Genomic DNA, 21,014 nt, shown 5'->3' on the forward strand with positions numbered 1-21,014 from the left:
AAACAATGGTTACACCGAGTGCCAACTATCCATGTGGTGCGCAAAAACAGAAGCCCAGTTCAGACACCCAAGAAACAGAGATAACCCGAACCAAAATCCTAAACCCAAATGGATCGCCTTTCCATACCACCCCACCACATGTGGAAAATTTGCCAAGGCCCTCAAACCCTTCAACATCCGAGTAGCACACAAACCCATATCCCAAATCGGAAGGGCACTACCAAACTTCAAGAGATACTACCTACCCAAACTTGCATCCCCCGGTGTCTACAAGACCACATGCCAATGCCACAACACCTACATTGGCAGAACCATCCGCACCGTCCAAGAACGAATTAACGAACATGTAAAAGATGCCAAAAACGACACACCTAAATCAGGCCTCTCCCAACACCTCCACTCCACTAACCACACAATCTCCTCCATATCCATACTTCACCAACCGGCTCTGTCATAGAAAACACCATCAAAGAAACCCATGCCATCATCCAGCAGAAACCAGCACTAAACCTGGACAATGGACAAGCACACCCAACTTGGCACCCTGTCCTCAGAAAGATCCCCGACCAGAAAAAGAAAAGATGCTATGCACATACTCGACCCCCCTCCAGCCACGCGGGGAACAGGAACAGCACATTACCGAGCAACACGGCCCAGCCCCCCAACCCCCAACTGACAACGCCACCGAACAACAGGAAGCAGACGACGCAAACCAAGATGCGCGCGCCAGTGCTGCCGAACGGGAAAAATCGCAACCACCGCCGCCGGGGAACAAACAATGTAGTGACGCGGTACCATCTCCGCTTCAAACGCCGTACCCTTTTGTGAATGAAGACAGTGGATCTTCGAAATTAATAGGATTGAACCATTAAATTGTGCAACGCGGAGGTGCGAAATCTTCTAAATTTCACGTAAGTAATTTTAAACCGCGTTTACCGCAACCACCATGAATGATCTTGCCTTTTGTACATAATATTTTATCTACATGTAATGTTTGAAAGTACAAAGATACAACTTTCTTCACATTTTTAGACATTCTCCCTTCCCATGAACAACACTGGTTATGTAAACATTGCAAATTTTGACAATAATAATTATTAAATAAGGTAAGCACGCATTAGCCACACTTCTTGATTTAGGTTAGATTTTTCAAAAATTAGGCTATGCCCATTGGTTGACTCATTTTCAAGTATACCATCTTAATATTGTAGATAAATTAAATCAAGCAGTAATGTTTTACATACATAATGCTTTATTTATTTTCCATAAACTCTTTGCTGCTGTATGTACACAAAATGTTAACAGGAAAATAAAAATATTGGCTTGAACCTGATTTACTTTTAAATACAGTTCAATTGCACTGTTTCATTATTTAACAATGGAGATTATTTTTTCTCAATAAAATTCGTACTTGGTTTATTCACAAATCCTTCAGATCATACATTCTCCCAAGAACACATTTTCTCTCGCACAACAAAAACATGAAAAAAGAACATTGAAGATGGCATCATATGAAGGGTGGGCTTCTTAAAGAAATTCAATTTGGATTTTTTTGGAACTTTAACCTGCTTTTACAGAAGAGTTAGTCAGTCTGTTTGCATTGGCGATGCACTTTCATCTTCCTGATCTTCGTCTTCATCTTCAGAACCCTCTTCACCACTCTCGGATTCACTATCCGATTCCAACCATTCCTGATCCTTCAAATCACTCTCGATCAATATGTTCCATTCGTCAAGTTTGTGAAGATCTGAAACAAAAAGAACCTGAATTATGCATTCCATGAGACAAAAAGATGAAAATACGTCCTAAATATAAAAATTGCATGTATCAATTATTACACAAATAATTCCCTTTTTGTTTCTACATATTAATTTACAAGGGCCAACGTTTTCATTATCTTCAAGGGCCTCCCCGGTGGCGCAGTGGTCGTTGCTTTGTGATCAAGGGGTCCCGGGTTTGATACCCAGTGGAGGCACATAGTGGTTTGGATCCCACTTTAAACTGTAGGTCCAGTCCCAATTAGCCTTACTGTGCATAAAGTGGTCTTAAAACACCAAATCAACCAAATCATTATATTCAAGTAGACTGTTAATGGTTGATTACCACCAGAACAAAAAGACTAACATCTTGCAGAAGAACATAGCTATTTTAAACACATGATGTGCCCATCGTCTTCAGCACTGTTTGTTCACTGTTGCAAGACAGTACAATGTTTGGGAGTCAAAAAATGTACATACCACATTGGGTTGCATGACTTTCTGATCATGCTGTATTATTTAATGAATCACTTTTATTAAAATATACAATACAGAAATGACATTACATTATATGTTATGATACTGCTATTAGCAGCTGTCACTACATTAATGCAAAAACTAACAGTGTAACAATCCAGCCATAATTACCACCAATCACATCTGCCTTCCTGGTGCAGTGCGTATGTTGTGGAATAGACCAAAATAAGACATTTTAAGATAACATCAACACAAGTGCACATTTGACAAGCCCAGTGGTAAAATAGAAGTGACAGCTACGAATGTAGATGGAATACAGTTTTCATTAAAATTATCTGCTAAAATAGAATTGATGTTTAAAATGTAGTAATAGTATACAGTGAACAATAATAAACTGGTTGACTTGGTGTTTTTAAGTCCACTTTGTGCACAGTAAGGCTAATCAGGACTGGACCTACAATTTTAAAGTGGGATCTGAACCACTATGTGCCTCCACAGGGAATCGAACTCGGGCAACCCTTGATTACAAGGTGACGACTCTACCACTGCACCATTGGGAATAAACTGGTGAATGCATACAAATGAAATGCATGTACTCATCTGGAATCTGTGATATCTTGGACATACTTTCTTTTTGACGGATAATTAGCACTCTGATCCTGAGCTTTAAGTGGAAAATGTTAGCTGGGATATGTATGGTCGAGCCTTGGGAGTAAATGTAGGATGCTCGTATGGTTTAACATGTGACACAATGGGAGAAGGCTTTGTGAAAATTTTGCTAACTAGGGGGATACTACCTCCCACACACCCCTTTACTTTAAGCACTGCTCTGTCTGGTACTGGCTAACATAAGCATATCAGTGGGTTGGTAAAATTCAGGGGCGATTCCTCCATGTAGGAAGGCTTTATTTATACTTGCTTTTAGTTCTCTACTTTTTAGGAGTTTAATAATTATGCGCATTATAAAATTATGAGCTCAATGTACATACAATTCACTAAGTTAGCTACTGTGAAGAGTTGACTGCTGTCGCTTTCTCCAGCTGCAGCCCAAAGACGATGGACCCATTGGTTATTTTATCTATGCGATGGACACACACATGCTTTGCTGCCCTGCCTGAGGAACCTCACTGGTATCACTACAAACAGGTGGGTGAGAAGTGGAAAACTAACAGGGTGTGGTTTTAAAGCATCCAGCAAGGAAGTATTGAGGGTTTCCTCAATCAGTGATGCAAACCCCAGCAAAATGGTACTAAATCTAGCACAGATTGATCGTTGTAGGCACCTAGCACCGTGCTTTTGGCATAATGGTAAAATATAGCATTATCTGCAAACGTGAGTCACTGGGAGAGGGAAATCTATTTCAAAGGAATATGTTTTCAGGAAATAAAACTAAATTAGGTCCAAATCTTATTTTTACTTCACCAGGGGAAATGTTTCAAATAAAAGGGAGTATGTGTGCACAGCGACAAACTTTTTACAACCATGCCACAATCCATTTTCTATCTTTTCTTTATCCTGCCAAATTTTGTTTGTGAGGAAATTTTATGGCAGGAAATCGGTAGAAGTTTGGGGGTAAACAAAGAATTCTGTAAAACTGTTTCAAGTTTTTTGCTGAGCCCACTTTGTTTGTTGAGCCATCGTACACAATTTTTCAAATCTTCCTAGGTTTACCATAACTTCTTCCTACACCCCAAAAAAAGCCACAAGTCGTCACTGGTAAAATTGCCAATAAAGGGGAACCCTTATTTTTCATTTTCCTCCATCATACATTCAATTATACAATCCTTGTGGTCCCAATAGATCAAAAATATTACAAAATTTATCTCTACTACATTTTCCTGCATTTCAAAATTTTTCAGCTCAGTCTCCGAAAACGTACAATGAAGCGTCCACTGTAATTACTGGTTGATTGATTGGTTTAGTTTATTTTACTTCGTGTTTCGTGCCTCTTGGCTAATTTGTGAAGATGGGGATGAGTGATGAAATGATGAAATTGATGAATGGACATTCACAAACAACCAAGCCCGGCCGGGATTCGAACCCAGGACCCTTGGCGTCGCAGCGCGATGTGCTGGTCACACGGTCGGGCTTATTTTACTGGTCTATCTATAAATAAAGTCCAAAAATCTGGCATTTCAGAATATTTGATATATATATATATAATATAAATGATGAAGGAGACAATAAACACTTACCACACAAAGAGAAATAGTTATATATATGTCGCATTTTCAATGTAGAATATAGATAGATCGGCATCACATAGAGTAGAGGCACAGAATACTGACCATAGCATCTCTATGGTCAGTGTTGACAGAAACAGTTGATAGAGAACACTTTAACCAGTGTTTACTGTAAGGTGGGTGGGTAATTTCGGGGAAGAGGAAAGGGTTACTGGTTGGCTAGATTGAGTCCTGGGGGTATAGTGGCATGCATGCCTGCTATATAGGCCCTTTCCCAACGCCTGCGAAAAGATGTTGGTGTGGATGGCAACTGTGAAATCGGAGTTTTGGGTGGAGGAGCAGTGATTATTGATCCTTAGGTTCAAGGGGGTGGAGGTTTCGCCTAAGTAGTAGTTGCCGTAGATTTGGCAAATGAGGGTATACTCTACTCTATGTGATGCCGATCTATTTATCTTCTACGTTGGAAATGCAACATTTAGAACTATTTCTCTTCGTGTGGTAAGTGTTTACTGTCTCCTTCACCGTTTGTATATATATATCAGTTTTGTAAAAAGTTAGTCCACTTTATGCTCATACTGACATTGGGACTGGATCTACAGTGCACAGTGGGCAGTGGCGTATTAAGCTTCCTCGCCACCCCTAGGCACAAACTTAATGTGCGCCCTTCTCAAAAGAAAAGTAGTAACTTATTTGCACTGACCCAGTACGTAAGTTCCGTCTGAATATGTGATTGAAAATGGTTCCCCAAGGTCCCAACAGATTTCTGCCTTGTTAAGAGTGCCAACTCGCAGTTTTTGTTCTTCAGAATTTTCGTGTGATGCCAGAATATTTGAAATGTTTTTCCAGTCTGAAATGCCGTGAGTTGCGATGTTTGTCTTGCCCTTGAACAACCAGCATGATGCACAATAAACGGCACCAGTGCTGCACGAATATACCAAACAATTCGGCAAAATTGATTCTCCATTTACAAGTTTACGAAAAAAACACTATTATTTAAAAATCTTGTCTTACCTGCTATGAGTCTTTGCGATTTAGAAAAATCGTTTTCAGCATTCTGATTAATTCCACGTCTTAGAAGAATGCCAATTGTAGACTCATTCAGACACCACTCGGCAGGATCGTCACTAACGAAATTTGCACTCTCACTGTCAAAATCAGGAACTCCTAGGAACTGAGGGGACACTACCTCAGGTGCACATTCTTCCTCCACTAAACCCACAGTATTTTTGACAATTTGCGTTTCACAGAGTTCACTCGATGTAGCCTTTTTCACTTCAATTTTTGGACTGCTTTCGGAAATCACTTGTTCCTTTCGCCTAAAAAGCATGTCCACTGTACCAAGCTTTTTCTGTAAGGTTGCTTCTCTTTCACGCTTTTCATTTGCAAGTTTACGATAAGCCGCCCCACTTAACTTTGTTCGCTTTATGCTGCCTGTAGTGTTGCCCACGAGACGAGACTTTGGTCTGTCTCGTCTCGTGGAAATGCTGTCTCGTCTCGAAAATATTCGTTTGTCAAAGGGACACATGATCAATCTCGTCTCGTCTCGAATTTTTAAAAGCCTGTCCCATCTCGTCCCGTGGGCAACTCACTTATCAGCAGTGCTCATGTGTTTTTTTTGTTTTTTTTTTAAGACTGGCATTGTTACAGATGCGAGTTTCAAGCAATCAGTCTTCTTTCCTGCCTGGCCATTAACAAACGCTTAGTGGAAGATCGAGGGGTATGTATTTACAAAAACAAATCAACAAAGGCTGGGCAGCTTGCATTGTCATTGTAAGCGATAAAGGCCACAGCACGTGTTAAAAACAAATTGATTGGCGCCTGAAGGAGGCAGAGCAACGAAACATTTCTTGATAACACATAAATCCGATACATCAAGGTTTCTTTCGTATGAAGCGAAAGTGTTGCAAACCGTTGATTTGAAACATTGGTTTCATAGGTCTAAATTGTCACTGTGTACGTAAGACACTTTTTATTATTCTTGATATTCTGGAAAAAAGATTTGCCGCCCCCAGGCACGTGCCTAGTGGGCCTAGTTAGTAATCCGCCACTGACAGTGGGAGCTAAACCAATGTGCAAAGTGACAGTGTTAGCCACTACACTTTTGAGAGATACAACCCACTTCCTAAGGTTTCATGACTGATTGAGTTGGTGTTTTAAGTCCACCTTATGCACAATAAAGCTAATCGGGACTGGACCTACAGTTTAAAGTGGGATCGGAACCACTATGTGCCTCCACCGGGTATTGAACCTGGGACACCTTGATTACAAGGCAATGACTCGACCGCTGTGCCATCGAGGAGGCCCTACCACTTCCTAAGGTAAAACCTATTGCAATCATTTGGTCAATGATATCAGATTTATAGAATATTTGTTATCGGTGTTGGTTAATTTTATATTAATAGACGGACTATCCGTATTCATATTGACAAAAATTTCATATCAGCCCATCTGTAAGTGTAACTAAAAGTTAGATACTAAGTGTACACCACTTACCTAATGCATAGAAATCACTAAGTGTGAACTGTTTGTCACCATCCTCTACAATGCCTCCATAGAGGTAAAGTACGCCATGCTTAACTGCCAGCCCTACGTTCATCCTGGGAGATGGCGTAAAAACCTGGTCTTGCCCGACACTGGCTGCTCCACTGCTGCTACCCTGCTGAGCTATTGCAGGCCCAACTGTAACCTTAAAAAATATATAAATGTCAGCTTCAAAGCAGTAGCAGTGTTCAGGGTGTCTACAAATTCATAAAAACAAAATTCCATGACTTTTCCAGAATCAAAACAAAAAATTTCCACACTAAAGCCATTAAGGCAATTCATGTATTTAAACATGTGTGCAAGAAGGCCACTCACTACATTTTAGCTAACACCACATTCAGAATCCCACTTAACCAATCATTTAGAATATTCGCTTCACATGTAAAAGTGATACAAAAGGAAACTTAATAGAAAATGTGTTGAAAAGGGGTATATGGGATGAGCTTTTACGTAATACTTCACACTTTTTACTTATGGTTAACAAATAATTTTTTAAAATAATAAATCATAACTATAGCATAAATGATACATAATTATAATAAAATAAAAAAATATACATAAATATAATAAAAATAGTATAACAAACGTATCCCACAAATTGCAAAAGTATGTGGGGAAATTCCAATAGTAACTTACTGTAGTAGATATCAACAAGTGGTTCAATACATGGCCTTTTCCTAGAGTAATTAACATACAATTTTACTGTTAATACCGGTATACTCATATCAAATTCAAGTTATAGTTTGTCCACAACAAATCTTAAATTTCTTGATTGTTGTTTTTCATCTTTGTTCAAAAACATTAGTGTCCTAAAAACAAAATGTTGATTTTTCTAGAAAAACAGTAAATTCCCCTGACATTTAAATGACTTTTCCAGAGAAAGTGAATTCCCTGACTTTTCTAGGATTTCCAAACTGGTAAAACACCCTGAGTATTACAACCTAGGGCTGAATTGATGCCATCAGTATTGGAAAGTGTCAGGTTTGGATGTACTTATAATGTAAGTATGTTAAAATGTTCCTCTAACTTTTGAGGAGGGAAAGAAGGGTGGCATTTAATTCAATTATAATATACTATGATCCTCCAATAGTCAAATAATAATAATGGAAAAAGTAACTTAAATCCAAATATACCAATTTTGAGCTTCCATGAAAAAAAAAATAAGTCATTCTTTGCTCCTGACAAAGATTCATGTGTATTTGTATTAAAACAATACAGGGTGACCATAAAGTCTTTCCCTGATTATGATTAAGATTTTTTTTTACGTTGCGCCTCAGTTACAGGAATTTCAACCATGGTAGTGTTTCAACAAGATGGTGCACCGCCACACTGGGAGTTAACTGTTCGCCAGTTCTTGCATGACACCTTTCCAGACAGATGGATCGGTAGAGATGGCCCCATATCATGGCCGGACATAACCCATCTTGACTTTTTTTTTATGGGGTTACGTTAAGGACACAGTGTTTAGTTCACCAGTTCCTGATATGAAAACTCTTCATACGGGATGCTACACAGAGTGACGGAAGAGATGTTGGCAAAGACATGGAGAGAAATTGAGTATCGCCTAGTCGTTCCAAGGGGAACAAAGGGAGCACATGTCGAAGTGTACTCAAGTGTACTGATAACAAAACATTATGAGTTAAGCTACCATTTCCAACAAATAGCATATCTGTATCTAGCATAGCTCTTTAGCAATAAAAGTTTGTAATCAGGGAAAGACTTTATGCTCACCCTGTATAAAAGGACGTTTTGTACATTAATATTTAATACTGTGCAACCCAAAAATGATATTTTTGTTTTTGAAGATCCCATGAGCAATGTCTTGCAGGACCATTCGAGCCTAGAAACTTGTGTGGTGAGATCATGGGCCAACCACTGAACATGTTCAGCCACTGAGATGGCATAGAAAAGTGGCCCATGTTGCACTGTGGTATTATTCAATAACATTTAAATTATATATCCAATGCAGTTTTTAACACCACAGTGCACACTCTCTTTTCACAAATGTAATTGCACGTGCGGGCAACATTGCGCTCACTGATATATAATCACAAATAATGTATTAATGTTTCAGAAAAAAGAATATAATAATTCTCCTTTTAGAGAAGCATGCCAAAAAAAAAAAAAAACGTTTTGACAGTAGCACAGGTCGTGGCAATTGGGAATTGTGAGGAGTTGGAGATGGGACTTGTGCAAGAGAATTCCTGCAAGGACTCACCCATGCAACAAAAATGTGCAATAGTATCACAATTAGTTCTGTCCAAGCGGCATTAAGCCGCCTGCACGTGCACTACAGTGTTAATAGCCTCACTCGACCATTGCTCAATCCCACATATTTGCATCATTCGAAAACAATTTTTTTAGCGTTCCTCATTTAAATTATTTTCAAAACATGACTATATAAAATTACCTTGAATATCCCATCATCAGCTACAGTATTTTTTTCCTCAGTTATATTGACGACTTCCATTTTCTCAGCTGTTTCTCCCACTTCTTCATCGCTTTGCATTTCGTCTTCATCATCTCCACCTTCCTCTGTGCCTTCCTTATCTTTATTTCTTCTCCTCGGTTTATTTGTAGTCTTTTTCCCTGTTGCTGTCACTATTAACAAAGCTTCCTTTAGTATGTGGTACGTAAGTGCAAACATAATAAGAAGTAGTGTGTGGCATAAAAATGGATTTATTTGTTTTCGTTGGTAATAATTTTTGGCAAACATGCCATTTGTAGACATGGATAGCTGGAGCGGAGCTCAACATGCTGTAGCTGTGAAAGTGTTTCATAAAAATGGTGACACTTGATGCTGCAAGACGAGAATACAGAAGTTATTTTAATTTCGGGAGACATGATCTTATTCCATCGTCCAATGCAATCCCGATGTGCCTGAAGAGCTTTGAAACTACAGGAAGTGCACTGAGGCAGAAACATTTGTATTCACATGTTGGAATGTGCCATGGATAGAGGCACATACTTTTGGTAAATAAAAAAGCAAAATTTCAGTACAAAAACAGAGTCAATTTCAGGTTCAAAAGCGGTAAATAAAATAAAATTTTGTGTTATAGGGGTGAAAAATCATCAAAAGTAGTATATAAAATGACATTTTGCTTTAAAAATTTTGAATTTAATACTAAATTTGATTTAAAATCTTATTACACAAAATAAACATATCCCTTCTAATAGTACATTAAAGTAGTTACCAGAGTATTAAGTTTATTCCTATATAAAGGGGTCCATTTTTGTTTCTCAAATATTTACAACAGAATTTATCACACTTTAGAAAGTGTCGCATCCGTAAATGAACTCGAAATTTCATGTTTAAGAGTCTATTTCACATTTTGCATTATTTCGTGACAAAACAGGGTAGGAAAATGCACCTCACACCTTTCAAAAACATGAAAAATTAACATTACAATGTGTTATTTCACATTTCGTGTTTTCATCAAAATCGAAATATGCACGCCTCTATCCATGGACCATTTCGATCACAGATTTATCAAGTGTCAACACCGAAATGATGGTCACCTGCAGGATGTAATTTTCAGCACCCGAACGTGACTGTAACTGTGAGAGTGCATAATTTGCAAATGGCAATGTGTAATGGTGTACTTGATGTGTTTGAATTTTTGTCTAATTAAATGTAGTGTATTAGTTTCGTTGCATTAAAAAAAGCCCATTTTTATGCTACACCCTGTATAACAAAGTAATTTATAAAATTTATATTTTTGCACTTGTGCTTGTTTTTACTTCTGCAAAACAAAGCAGGAAAAGGATCAATAATGAGAGTTTCACATATACAACTTTTGAGTTACTTCCCCCAAAATATTTTATTCATACTTTCTACAATTGATATGATTTTACATTCAATGTAGATGTGGATTGAATGATATTACCCCATCATAATGTTCCATTTTATTAACATGTGTAACAGTTTAGGTTCAACAGATACCAATTTGCACCAATACCAACACTTCATTTGATTCTGGCTGGTAAAAAACCAATGGCATAGTCCATATCAATTCAGACAGGCAAAGAAAAAATCTTACCTTCATAGTCTCAGATGTTACTGAATTAAACAAAATAAAATTAAATAAAAAAAAACAGCAACAAAATATCTTGGACCGTTCCAGAGATAGAGCATTTTAATATTTTGCCGAAAATCGCATGTGAGAAATGACGTCCGCGGTGCCAACTTTGGCGGCCTGTATCTCTGGCCAGAATTTTTTTTTGGACAAAACAAAAATATACGGGTTTCTTACTTTGTCCTGAATTTTAACATATGTTTTAATTCAATAACATCTGAGACTATGAAGGTAACCCTCCTGCCTGAATTGATAATGGACTATGCCCAATAATTAATGTGAAACTGTTTTAATATTTTCATTTACATATCTAGCAGAAAACCTAGTGTTAGGAGTGACTAACACAGACTTTCAATCATAATCAAGTTGGGTAAACAGTGAAGATTATTAATTAAACAACCATGTTTGTCTTTTGTTTACAATATTTTCACAATCACTACCATCAACCCACCATGAAATCAATTTTTGATTCTATTATGAACACATCACATAAACTATGACATACCTGTTCTCCACATCTGCTTGTCTAGTTCCAGTGAATAAAGGTCATTGAAGAAGGTGCCAGCAAGATCCTCCTCGTTTTCTTCCACGTCCCACACCCCTCCGAAGACATATGCTTTGTTGTTCGGGGCAGGAGAAAGGGCAAAGCCGGTTCTTGGAGATGGAGGTACTCCAGACGGCTTAACTTTAACCCACTTCCACTTTGTCCCAGTTGTGTCATTCTCTGTTGAACATAACAATTTAAGAGTTAAATAATTCTTGAAACTTTACTGACGGTTTTCTCACGAGAACTCACAAAACAAGAGTTAATAATTTTGACCTTTACATAAAGTAAGTTCTATTGATATGAATTCTGGCCAATACCTATAAAGTACAGACAAGAAAATTTAGCAATACCGATATTCCACCAATCCGATATAAAATTCCAAATGGTCCTTGAAAAATCTAGAGTTCATTGACCTCTCAAATAAATGTGTTACCAGGCAACTACAATGCAAAAGAAGCTACACATTTAGTCATTTGCTTTTTTAAAAAGGAAGGCATGGAGATTACATGTTTATGTCCATAAAAATTATAACAAAATAGTACAATATTGCATTAAATTATAACATATTTATAGATATATTGGATTGGTAAAATTATTGATAATTTTACTACTAAACTGATACACAGATATGCCTATATAGCTATGCACCATGTGCCAGTCTACATGTCAAGAGTGCTTAGTAATTTTAGCTTTTGCGGCATATCACACCATGGCTATTTGGATGGGAGTCAAACCAGTCCATCGACGGCACTAGGATTAATCATCTAGGGGTGCTCAGGGGTGCGGAAAGAAATTTAGGGGGTGGGATGTTGAAAATGAGAAAAACATTAGACATGCATGCAACCTTTCAAAACTGGGGGGGAGTAAAGTGCCTTTCAAAACTGGGGGAACAAAGTGCCAACACTGAGGGGATGGGGACAAGACCAGTTTACTTTCCCTTGGTAGATAAGGTTTAGCATAGTGCAGGAGCAAAAATAGCAAAGAACGGGGCGCAACTGCTACCCTAACCGCTGCCACTGATTAACATAAATTACTGACTGAAATGAAATTATATGTGTGAAACATAATAATAACAATAAAATAGTCTTTATTAGAGTGGACGTGTTTCTTATAAGAAACCCTTGTCTGGGTGATTAATTATTTTCCTGTAGTTTACGGTTATTACAAGCATAAGAAAACAGTTTTTCTTTGTGACGTTTCAGGAGAACACATGCTCCTTTCATCAGACATTTATTTTCATTTCATATCATCGAAGAGAAACATTTGATTAAAAAGAGAAGGGTTTTAAAAAGATTAACGGGAAACACAGAATTGAATGTCTGGGAAGCTTCGTTCATTGCAGAAGAACACTGGAATAAATTAAATAATGAAAATGGTAACATAGATCCAGTATAGAGTTTTCTTTTTCACAAATGGAGTAAGCCACCATCTTTAAAATTGAATGTAACAGAAAACATCAAGAGACTTTGTGAAAACAATGATGGATTTGAATTACCTGATGATATTTGGAATTCATAATTTTAAAAATCTGAAATAAAAATAAAACAGACTGCTTTTTTCACAGTTAAGTTGCTATATTACAACAATGTAACATTGACAACATCCATTATATAACGGATTCTTTTTGTTTAAAAAATTACTAACCATTGTTATAACTGTATCTTTAGTCAAAATGAAAATAAATGTCTGAAGAAAGGAGCGCGTGTTCTCCTGAAACGTCACAAAGAAAAACTGTTTTCTTATGCTTGTAATAACCGTAAACTACAGGAAAATAATTCTATAATGCAAGCAATGCGTACATACAAGAAAAACTGGGTGATTAATATAATACAAAGAAAAGTAAAAGCAAAGTACAAATGGAATATATGAACACTGAATTATAAATATATAAATTGAATAAAAATAAGAAAGAAAAAGGGATTATGTGTATAAACTAATGGACATAGATATCTAATGTTCGTAGCTTTCATCTTTAGTACATATTCATGTATGAAGTCAGCTGAAACAATGAATGAAACAGTAATAGCCATAATAATAAATTGAAAAGACAAAGGAAAATTATGACATTTAGAATGCTAATAATTATAACAAGTTACATTAACAGAGTTGCCAATTATTACAATGGACATATATTTATAACAGAAAAGTTGCTCGTGATTATGTGCTTAGCTGCCTTGCTAGTAGATGATCCTCATTATAGGGAACAGCAATGCATTAGACACAGACTTTGTTGAATTAGGGAAACAAGATGAAAGAATCAGCTTTACCAGGGAAAATATAAAGGATGGGAGTATTAATTTTTTGGATTTAAGCATTACCAAAACTGAAAAAGGGCTTACCACTGGTGTTTTTCATAAACCACTGGCAGGCGAACTGTACCTCAACAAAAAATCAGAACACCCCAATGGGGTTAAACAACATTTTCCTTAATTTCTTTATCAGAGCCGAAAGACTGTGTAATAAAGCAATGAAAAAGAGAGAGAAATTGGCTGGATAAAAAGGGTAGGTCTGAAGAATGGATATAATATCCGAGAATTAGATAGGATGGCTAGGAAAGCGAGAAAGATTATCGTGAATGAAAATAATAATCAAAAAGAAAAAGATGAAAATGAAGAATGTAATGAAGGACATTTCGTTGGAATCCCCTATTACAAGGGGGTTTCCGAAAAGATCGCAAAAACAATGAGAAAATACGGCGTAAAATGCGGGACGAAGGCCCCTAAAAATATTGAAAATAATTTTACCGGGTACAAAACAGGGGGGGGGGGGGGGACAAAGATAACCCGGAAGAACAAAAAGGAGTATACTGGATCGAATGTGAATGTGGGAATGAATGTGTAGGGCAGACTGGGAGAAACATGCACACTAGATGGGACGAACATGATAAAGATATTAAGGAAGGGGTAGCTAAAACAGGCCTATCCAAACATATCATAATGAGCGGACATAGGATTATAAAAATGGAAGTAATTAGGAAAGAGGAGAATAAATTAAACAGGAACGTTTATGAAGCTGCATTTATATGCACAGGAAAAAGGAATAAGCTTAATAGAGATGATGGTAATCTGGAGGAAGGGTGGATAGCTTTTCTTAAAAAGTGGGATAAAGCGGTAAATACTGACACTAAAATGGGTTTTCATGTCACTCCCGAGGTTGTGAAGGTTGTCGAAGAAGAGAGGGAGTTCACCTTGGAATGGTGACGTATACGATCGTAAGAGGGGAATGTTGGAGGGGAAATTTTACCTTCCACGCAGGATAGGAGCGCTCACAGTCCATGTGTTCTACGGGACTGTAATAGGTCTTCGATTTTTAATTGTTTTAGTTGTGGTTTTTGTTTTTAACATAGGGAATTTTTAACCACCGAAGACCTCCATCAGAGTTTTTATGTTGTCACCGTAAGTTTTTTACCATTTTTATCCTCAAACTGAATCCTCAACTTACGATATAATAATGCGGTACCATGTTTGGCACCTAAAGTTTTTTTATGTTATTACCTGATGAAGGAAATAGTACAGACTTCCGAAACGTCGTTCTGAAACAATCCTACTCACACACGTAAGTTATTTATATATTTTCATTTTTATTAGATATGGAGCTGCTTGCATTGAAAGATTAACCGTGATAATACTATTTTATTCTTAACCTCAGTGCCTACAATATTTTTTAAGTGGTTCAGGGCTCGAAGAGATTTGTTGGCTTTTTTATCTGCATTGAGATATGATCTGACCATTCTATGTGGGAATCCATGACAAAGCCTAGGTTATTAACGGTCTTTTCTAAAGTTAATGTGTAGTTATTCAATTTAGGGAGTATCATGTGATCTGTGCTTTCGCTTAGCTTTTTCACAATAAATTTGGATCCTATTATGATGAATTTCGACTTAGATGGGTTTAATTTTAGCAGGTTAAATTGTGCCCAGTTACTAATGGTGTCAAGGTCTTTTGTATCTGGGATATCGTACTTGAGTATTTCTTTACCCCTGAGTGTATGTAAATCTGAGTATATCATCAGCATATTGGAGCATGTGAGAGACTTTTTTGCAAGTCCATTACATAAATGGAGAAAAGCACATAACTTTAGATTGACATTCATTTTCCAGGGAGGCTGTGTCCTCCCTTCCAATCCCCCTGGATGTCCATGATGATATGTATTAAGTCTTATACACCAAGAAAGTGATCATACAGTGTAAACATTCAGATACACGTTGCAGTTTTATTGAACTATGTAGTGAAATACAAAATGAAATTACCCTTGCCTTTAAAAACACAATTTTTGAACCTTCTCAATGTAACCAATGGAGGTACAAAATACATAGTACATTGTACCTTCCGTTTGCCACTTCAGACAAAACGCAAAGTGAAAGCAACTTCGTCTTCTTAAAAACCCCTCTGTCGCACTATCCCCAACAATGAACTGTAAAATTTCTTCATGAACAATGGGCCTCTTCCTAACAGTTTTAAAAAGCCTGAAATCGTACTTTTACTAGACATATTACGTGGAACAAGTACATAGAACGTATTAACAAGAAAACTATACCCTTCACGTTACAACTCACATTAAATAATTTCCCGAGCTCGACTTGGTGATACCTTGAAAGCAACTGAAATTTTTGCTCCAGTGTGAAGAAGAACAAGTACGCAGAAAATAAATCGTTTATCAACAATGCAATAAAGAAAAAGAACATAACTCCATTAAGTTATAGGCAATTATTGAAAAACACAAACAGACCACTTGAAGAAACAAGAGATGAAAAAATTCATAACAACAGTGCTGACAAAAGAAAGAAAAAAAGAACGGCCTCTGATCTTTATAGAGGCTGCCGCCAGTACATAAAAGTATGTATACAGCATCTCTTTCAGTGCTGGCCTGTTGCATACAATAATAACGGTCTTACTTCAGTACCTAACTTTCGGCGGTCAATATGATGACGACATAATATAACACTCTAAGGGTTAGTGTTTTCAGTTGAACGTAGGGGTGCTGAAGGGTGTGTGGAAGAAAATAAATGAAGGTCCATCGACCTCTCTTCCCCGTCCCCCTGGAAATTGAAATTGTTTATTTTAAGTTACAAAAAAGGATAATGCTTGTAATTTTTATTAATAACAGAAACAAAGTTCAGTTAGTTTGTGTTCAAGCAGAATAACCAAAGTAAAAACAATGTTAGATCAAGAAAAATGAGCATAAAGTACAGGAACCACGTCACGATTTTCTAGTATTTAATCTAAAAAATACTGTAAATGGTTCCGCAATTTTCAAAATTCAAAAAAATATGAGTTTCATGTGAGAGGTCACACATCATAAACTTTATAACTAAAATTTCCCCATAACTTTTAAACTTTTTCTTGAACGAGAAATTTAAATGTTAATAATAAAACAATAACTATGCATTTCAGTGTGCTAACTGCATGGTAATGAAAACTGTTGTGCTGAACATTCACATATCTACTGGATTGAATAATAAAAATAATAATTTTGGAATAAAATTAGTTTATTTTTATTAATTATAATAGTTATTGTGTAATAATAATGACAACCATGATAATAATTATTATGATTTCTACTATTCAAGTTTTTATTATTGGCTGCCCCTCCTTCCAAAAAAAAAAAATTTGGCAATGTATATGTAACACATGTCTGGAGCATCTGCTAGAATCTGGGAATGAACACATTAATTCTTATGCAGAAGAAGGAAATAAATATACATAACATTGTTTGTATACAAACTAATATTAGCAACTAGTAATCATAACTTTGTATTTATTGTTGCTAGGTTATGAAGACCCAGGGCGGGAGTAGTAGTATTGATACTACGGACGGTGCGAGAAAGTACGAACCCCTCTCCAGCAGATTTGCTATACTTAAAACTTGCTCAACATGCCTACATGAGCTTTTTGCTCAAGTGTGGAGCTCTTATAATTCAAGATTTTTGTAAAAAATGCCCTCGGGAATTTTTCAGAAAGTACGAGCTCCTCTCCAGCAGATTTGCTATACTTAAAACTTGCTCAACATGTCCATTTGTTCAAGTGTAGCACCTGCCTAACCCAAGAATTTTATAATTCGGAAAATATCAAACCCCTCCTCAAGCAGATTTACAAAAATTGCATTAGTTTGTCTATAAACTTGTATCTATACCTACCTATACATATTTACTTCAGGTTTAAGTTTAATTGGATACCATTCAATTTGCTTATCCAATATTAAAACAATGCAATATGCAGAGACCCTCTCTAGAATTGCTCCGTGTTTGCATGTTTCCCCTCTGTGGCAATGTGCGCAATTCCCGAGACGGTAGTATTGATTTTTTTCCTCAGCGCCAGTATTTACAGAAATTCCCGAATATTGCATCAGCCAGTTATGTGAGACTGACTGAGGAGAACAGATGTGTTGATACAGTACTTCTCATACTTACAGGTTTAAATTCATATTGAACAATATAAAATCTGATATTTGTTGTAATCTACTTATATTTAGAGTCAAGCTTATATTTGTCCCAGCCTGTTATACATAACAAGGTTATTGCTATTCAAGATATGCATGTTCGTGCAGGCATTTGCGCTGGGTCAGTGTGAATGATTTTCCACTTGTGGGCTATTGGTTTTACAACCTGTCATAAGATTAATATTATTAATATTAATCCATAGAGATTAGATTTGAATCCCAGGAAATTTTATATAAATACCAAAACCAAAAATATTAAGTGTATACACACATATATACATACACACACACAAAGTACAGTGCTGAACCCAACTGATATTTTTTATTCAGTATAAAGTTTTGAATTGAATCCCAGGAAATTGTATATAATAAACAACAACAAAAATGCCGAATCAAAAATATTGTAATCAGTGCAATAAGAATATATCCAGCTCTAATTGGGCCAAGCATCAAAAAATTTGTAATCCAGACAAATACAAAACTCCCACAAAAATTTGCCCCAAATGCAATAGAAAATATAACATGGAATATTTCACATATAAACATAAAGATACTTGCTCTGTACAGTCATCAACATCTGGTCTGAAAAGAAAGCACGAAGCACCTCTTAATGCCAGATCAGCAAAGCAGCCACGCTATGAACCCATCCGTAGCAGTTTTAACGGCCAATTAAGGGATCACCGGTTTGTATCAGAGCCAAGATGTGGCATTGAGAATTTCTTGAACAGTATAAATTCTGATCTCCAGGCAATTCTAAATGCACAAAATGGCTCTTATAAGCTATCCCTCAAATTGTATACTCAATATAAGAAACCAAATGGCACAAAATTTACACAGCCCCACATAACAGAAACTGTACCTGTATATTCAAATGCAAATTCAGACACAATAATAAGCAGCTTGATAAATCAACTGAATATTAAACACTCTGAATTTGCTGCAAAAGAGTCCGGATGGAGCCTATGCGGTTCATCACACAAGTTATATGTTAATATTTCTGAATTCAGCCCATTACAAGGATCTACATATCTGCCATTACCTGCTAATATCAAAAACAAAAGAGCCGTGGTCAATATAAAAAACACCGACCAGAAATGCTTTTTGTGGTGTATATTAGCTGCTTTGTATCCAGTTTCAAGGAATCCTGAGAGAATAAGTTATTACAAACAGCATGAACATGATTTTGACGATGTAATGGAGGGTTTAGAATATCCAATGTCAGTTCAGAATATTGATAAATTTGAAAAAAGGGCCAGGCACATCAATGGCAAACAATTATCTATTAATATATTTACTTGTTCCACTGGCAATTGCCCGATAGCACCTCTCAGAATCAGTACACTTGATGATGAAGCTGCAATTCCGATTGATTTGCTCTTAATTGAAGGAGATAGTACATATCATTATACTCTGATACACAGTCTTCAAGCTTTAGTGAGAACACAACTAGACAAAACTCATACAATATTTAAGTTGTGTAGAAGATGCTTAACTGTATTTGATGGTCAAAAAATGGTAAATGGGGTTCGTGAAAAAAATGCAGAAATTGCCAAAAACAAGTTAATTGAGCATCTGAAATACTGTGGCAACCATAAACCTGTTCATATGGTGATGCCCAATCCAAGTGAAAATTGCAAATTCAAAAAGTATGAAGCCTTGTTGGAACACCCAGCACATATTGTCTGTGATTTCGAATCGAACCTCAAACCTCTTGCATTCTGCAATCCAGATCCAGAAGAATCTTCAATTACACCATACCAGCAACATGAACCTTCCAGCTTTTGTTATGTGGTTGTACAGGATGGTGTTGTTAGTAAAGAATATTCATACATGGGGCCAGATGCCATCAAAATATTTGCACATAGAATAGAAAATGAGTGCCGTGACATAGCATCTAACATCTTATTAAAATCAAAGCCTATGTTGCCTTTAACAGAGGAACAGATTGAGGATTTCAACAATGCAGAAAAATGCCCGGTATGTGATTGTGAATTTTCAGATACAAATATCAAGGTGAAACACCATTCTCATACAGATGGTAAATTCTTAATGGCCCTGTGTAATAGCTGTAATATTAAGATCAAGAGACCAAGATTTGTCCCCATATTTTGCCATGGAGCATCCAATTATGATTTCCATCATCTGATCAGGTACGAGGGTTTTGACAAACAGAATTTAAATATTTTAGCTGAAAATGATGAAAAATATATATCTATTAGCAAGATAATTAAAGTTGATGGTGTTTCTATTCACATAAGATTTCTTGATTCTTACAGATTTTTATCTGCTGGCCTGGCCACACTGGCCTCTCAATTATCTGATGAACAATTCAAAATCACACGTGCATTGTTTCCAAATCAGGACCTGAAATTAATTAGGCGGAAGGGTGTATATCCATATGACTATGTTACAGATTTTTCTAAATTTGATGAGTGTTCCCTGCCACCACAAGAAGAGTTTTACAGCAAAATCAGAGGATCTGGAATCACTGATGATGATTATCACCATGCTCAGTTGATGTGGAACAATTTAAAATGCAAGACATTTGGTGATTATCACATGGCATATTTAAAACTTGATGTAACCCTCTTAGATGATATATTGCAAGCATTCAGAAAATCTTCCATGCAAAATTATAAACTGGATCCAATATATTTTTACAGTGCCCCGGGCCTAGCATGGGCTGCAACGTTTTTGAACACTAAAATGCAATTGGATCTGATCCACGATCAAGATAAGTATCTGTTTATGGAGGAATGCATAAGAGGAGGGATGGTGCAATGTTCCCAGAGATATGCCAGAGCAAATAACAAGTATATGCCTGATTATGATCCAGCACGGCCATCAAATTATATAACGTATGTAGATGCAAACAACCTCTATGGTTATGCCATGATGGATAAACTGCCATATGCAGAGCTTGAATGGGTTGAAAATTTCAATATTGAAGATCTTAAGGACTTTGATGACAGTGAATATGGCCTATTCATAGAGG

The 21,014-nt window shown here is 36.6% G+C and overlaps 1 protein-coding gene across 1 annotated transcript in view; it reads right to left on the bottom strand.

Annotated features, from left to right (window-relative positions):
* Positions 1-1,229: 1,229 nt before the first annotated feature.
* Positions 1,230-21,014, bottom strand: part of LOC146005282 (kelch domain-containing protein 4) — a 55,822-nt gene continuing 36,037 nt past the window's right edge. Inside the window, exons 6-9 of the mRNA XM_083144403.1 lie at positions 11,540-11,758; positions 9,369-9,559; positions 6,911-7,103; positions 1,230-1,747 (exon numbers count right to left, since the gene is read on the bottom strand). Of these exons, the coding sequence (XP_083000529.1) occupies positions 1,587-1,747; positions 6,911-7,103; positions 9,369-9,559; positions 11,540-11,758 (764 nt within the window). The 3' untranslated portion in view covers positions 1,230-1,586. The remainder of the gene's footprint in view (positions 1,748-6,910; positions 7,104-9,368; positions 9,560-11,539; positions 11,759-21,014) is intronic.

Source organism: Lepisma saccharinum, chromosome 23 (genome assembly GCF_977018435.1).
Source record: "Lepisma saccharinum chromosome 23, izLepSacc3.1, whole genome shotgun sequence".
In the NCBI taxonomy this organism is placed as follows: Eukaryota; Metazoa; Arthropoda; class Insecta; order Zygentoma; family Lepismatidae; genus Lepisma; species Lepisma saccharinum.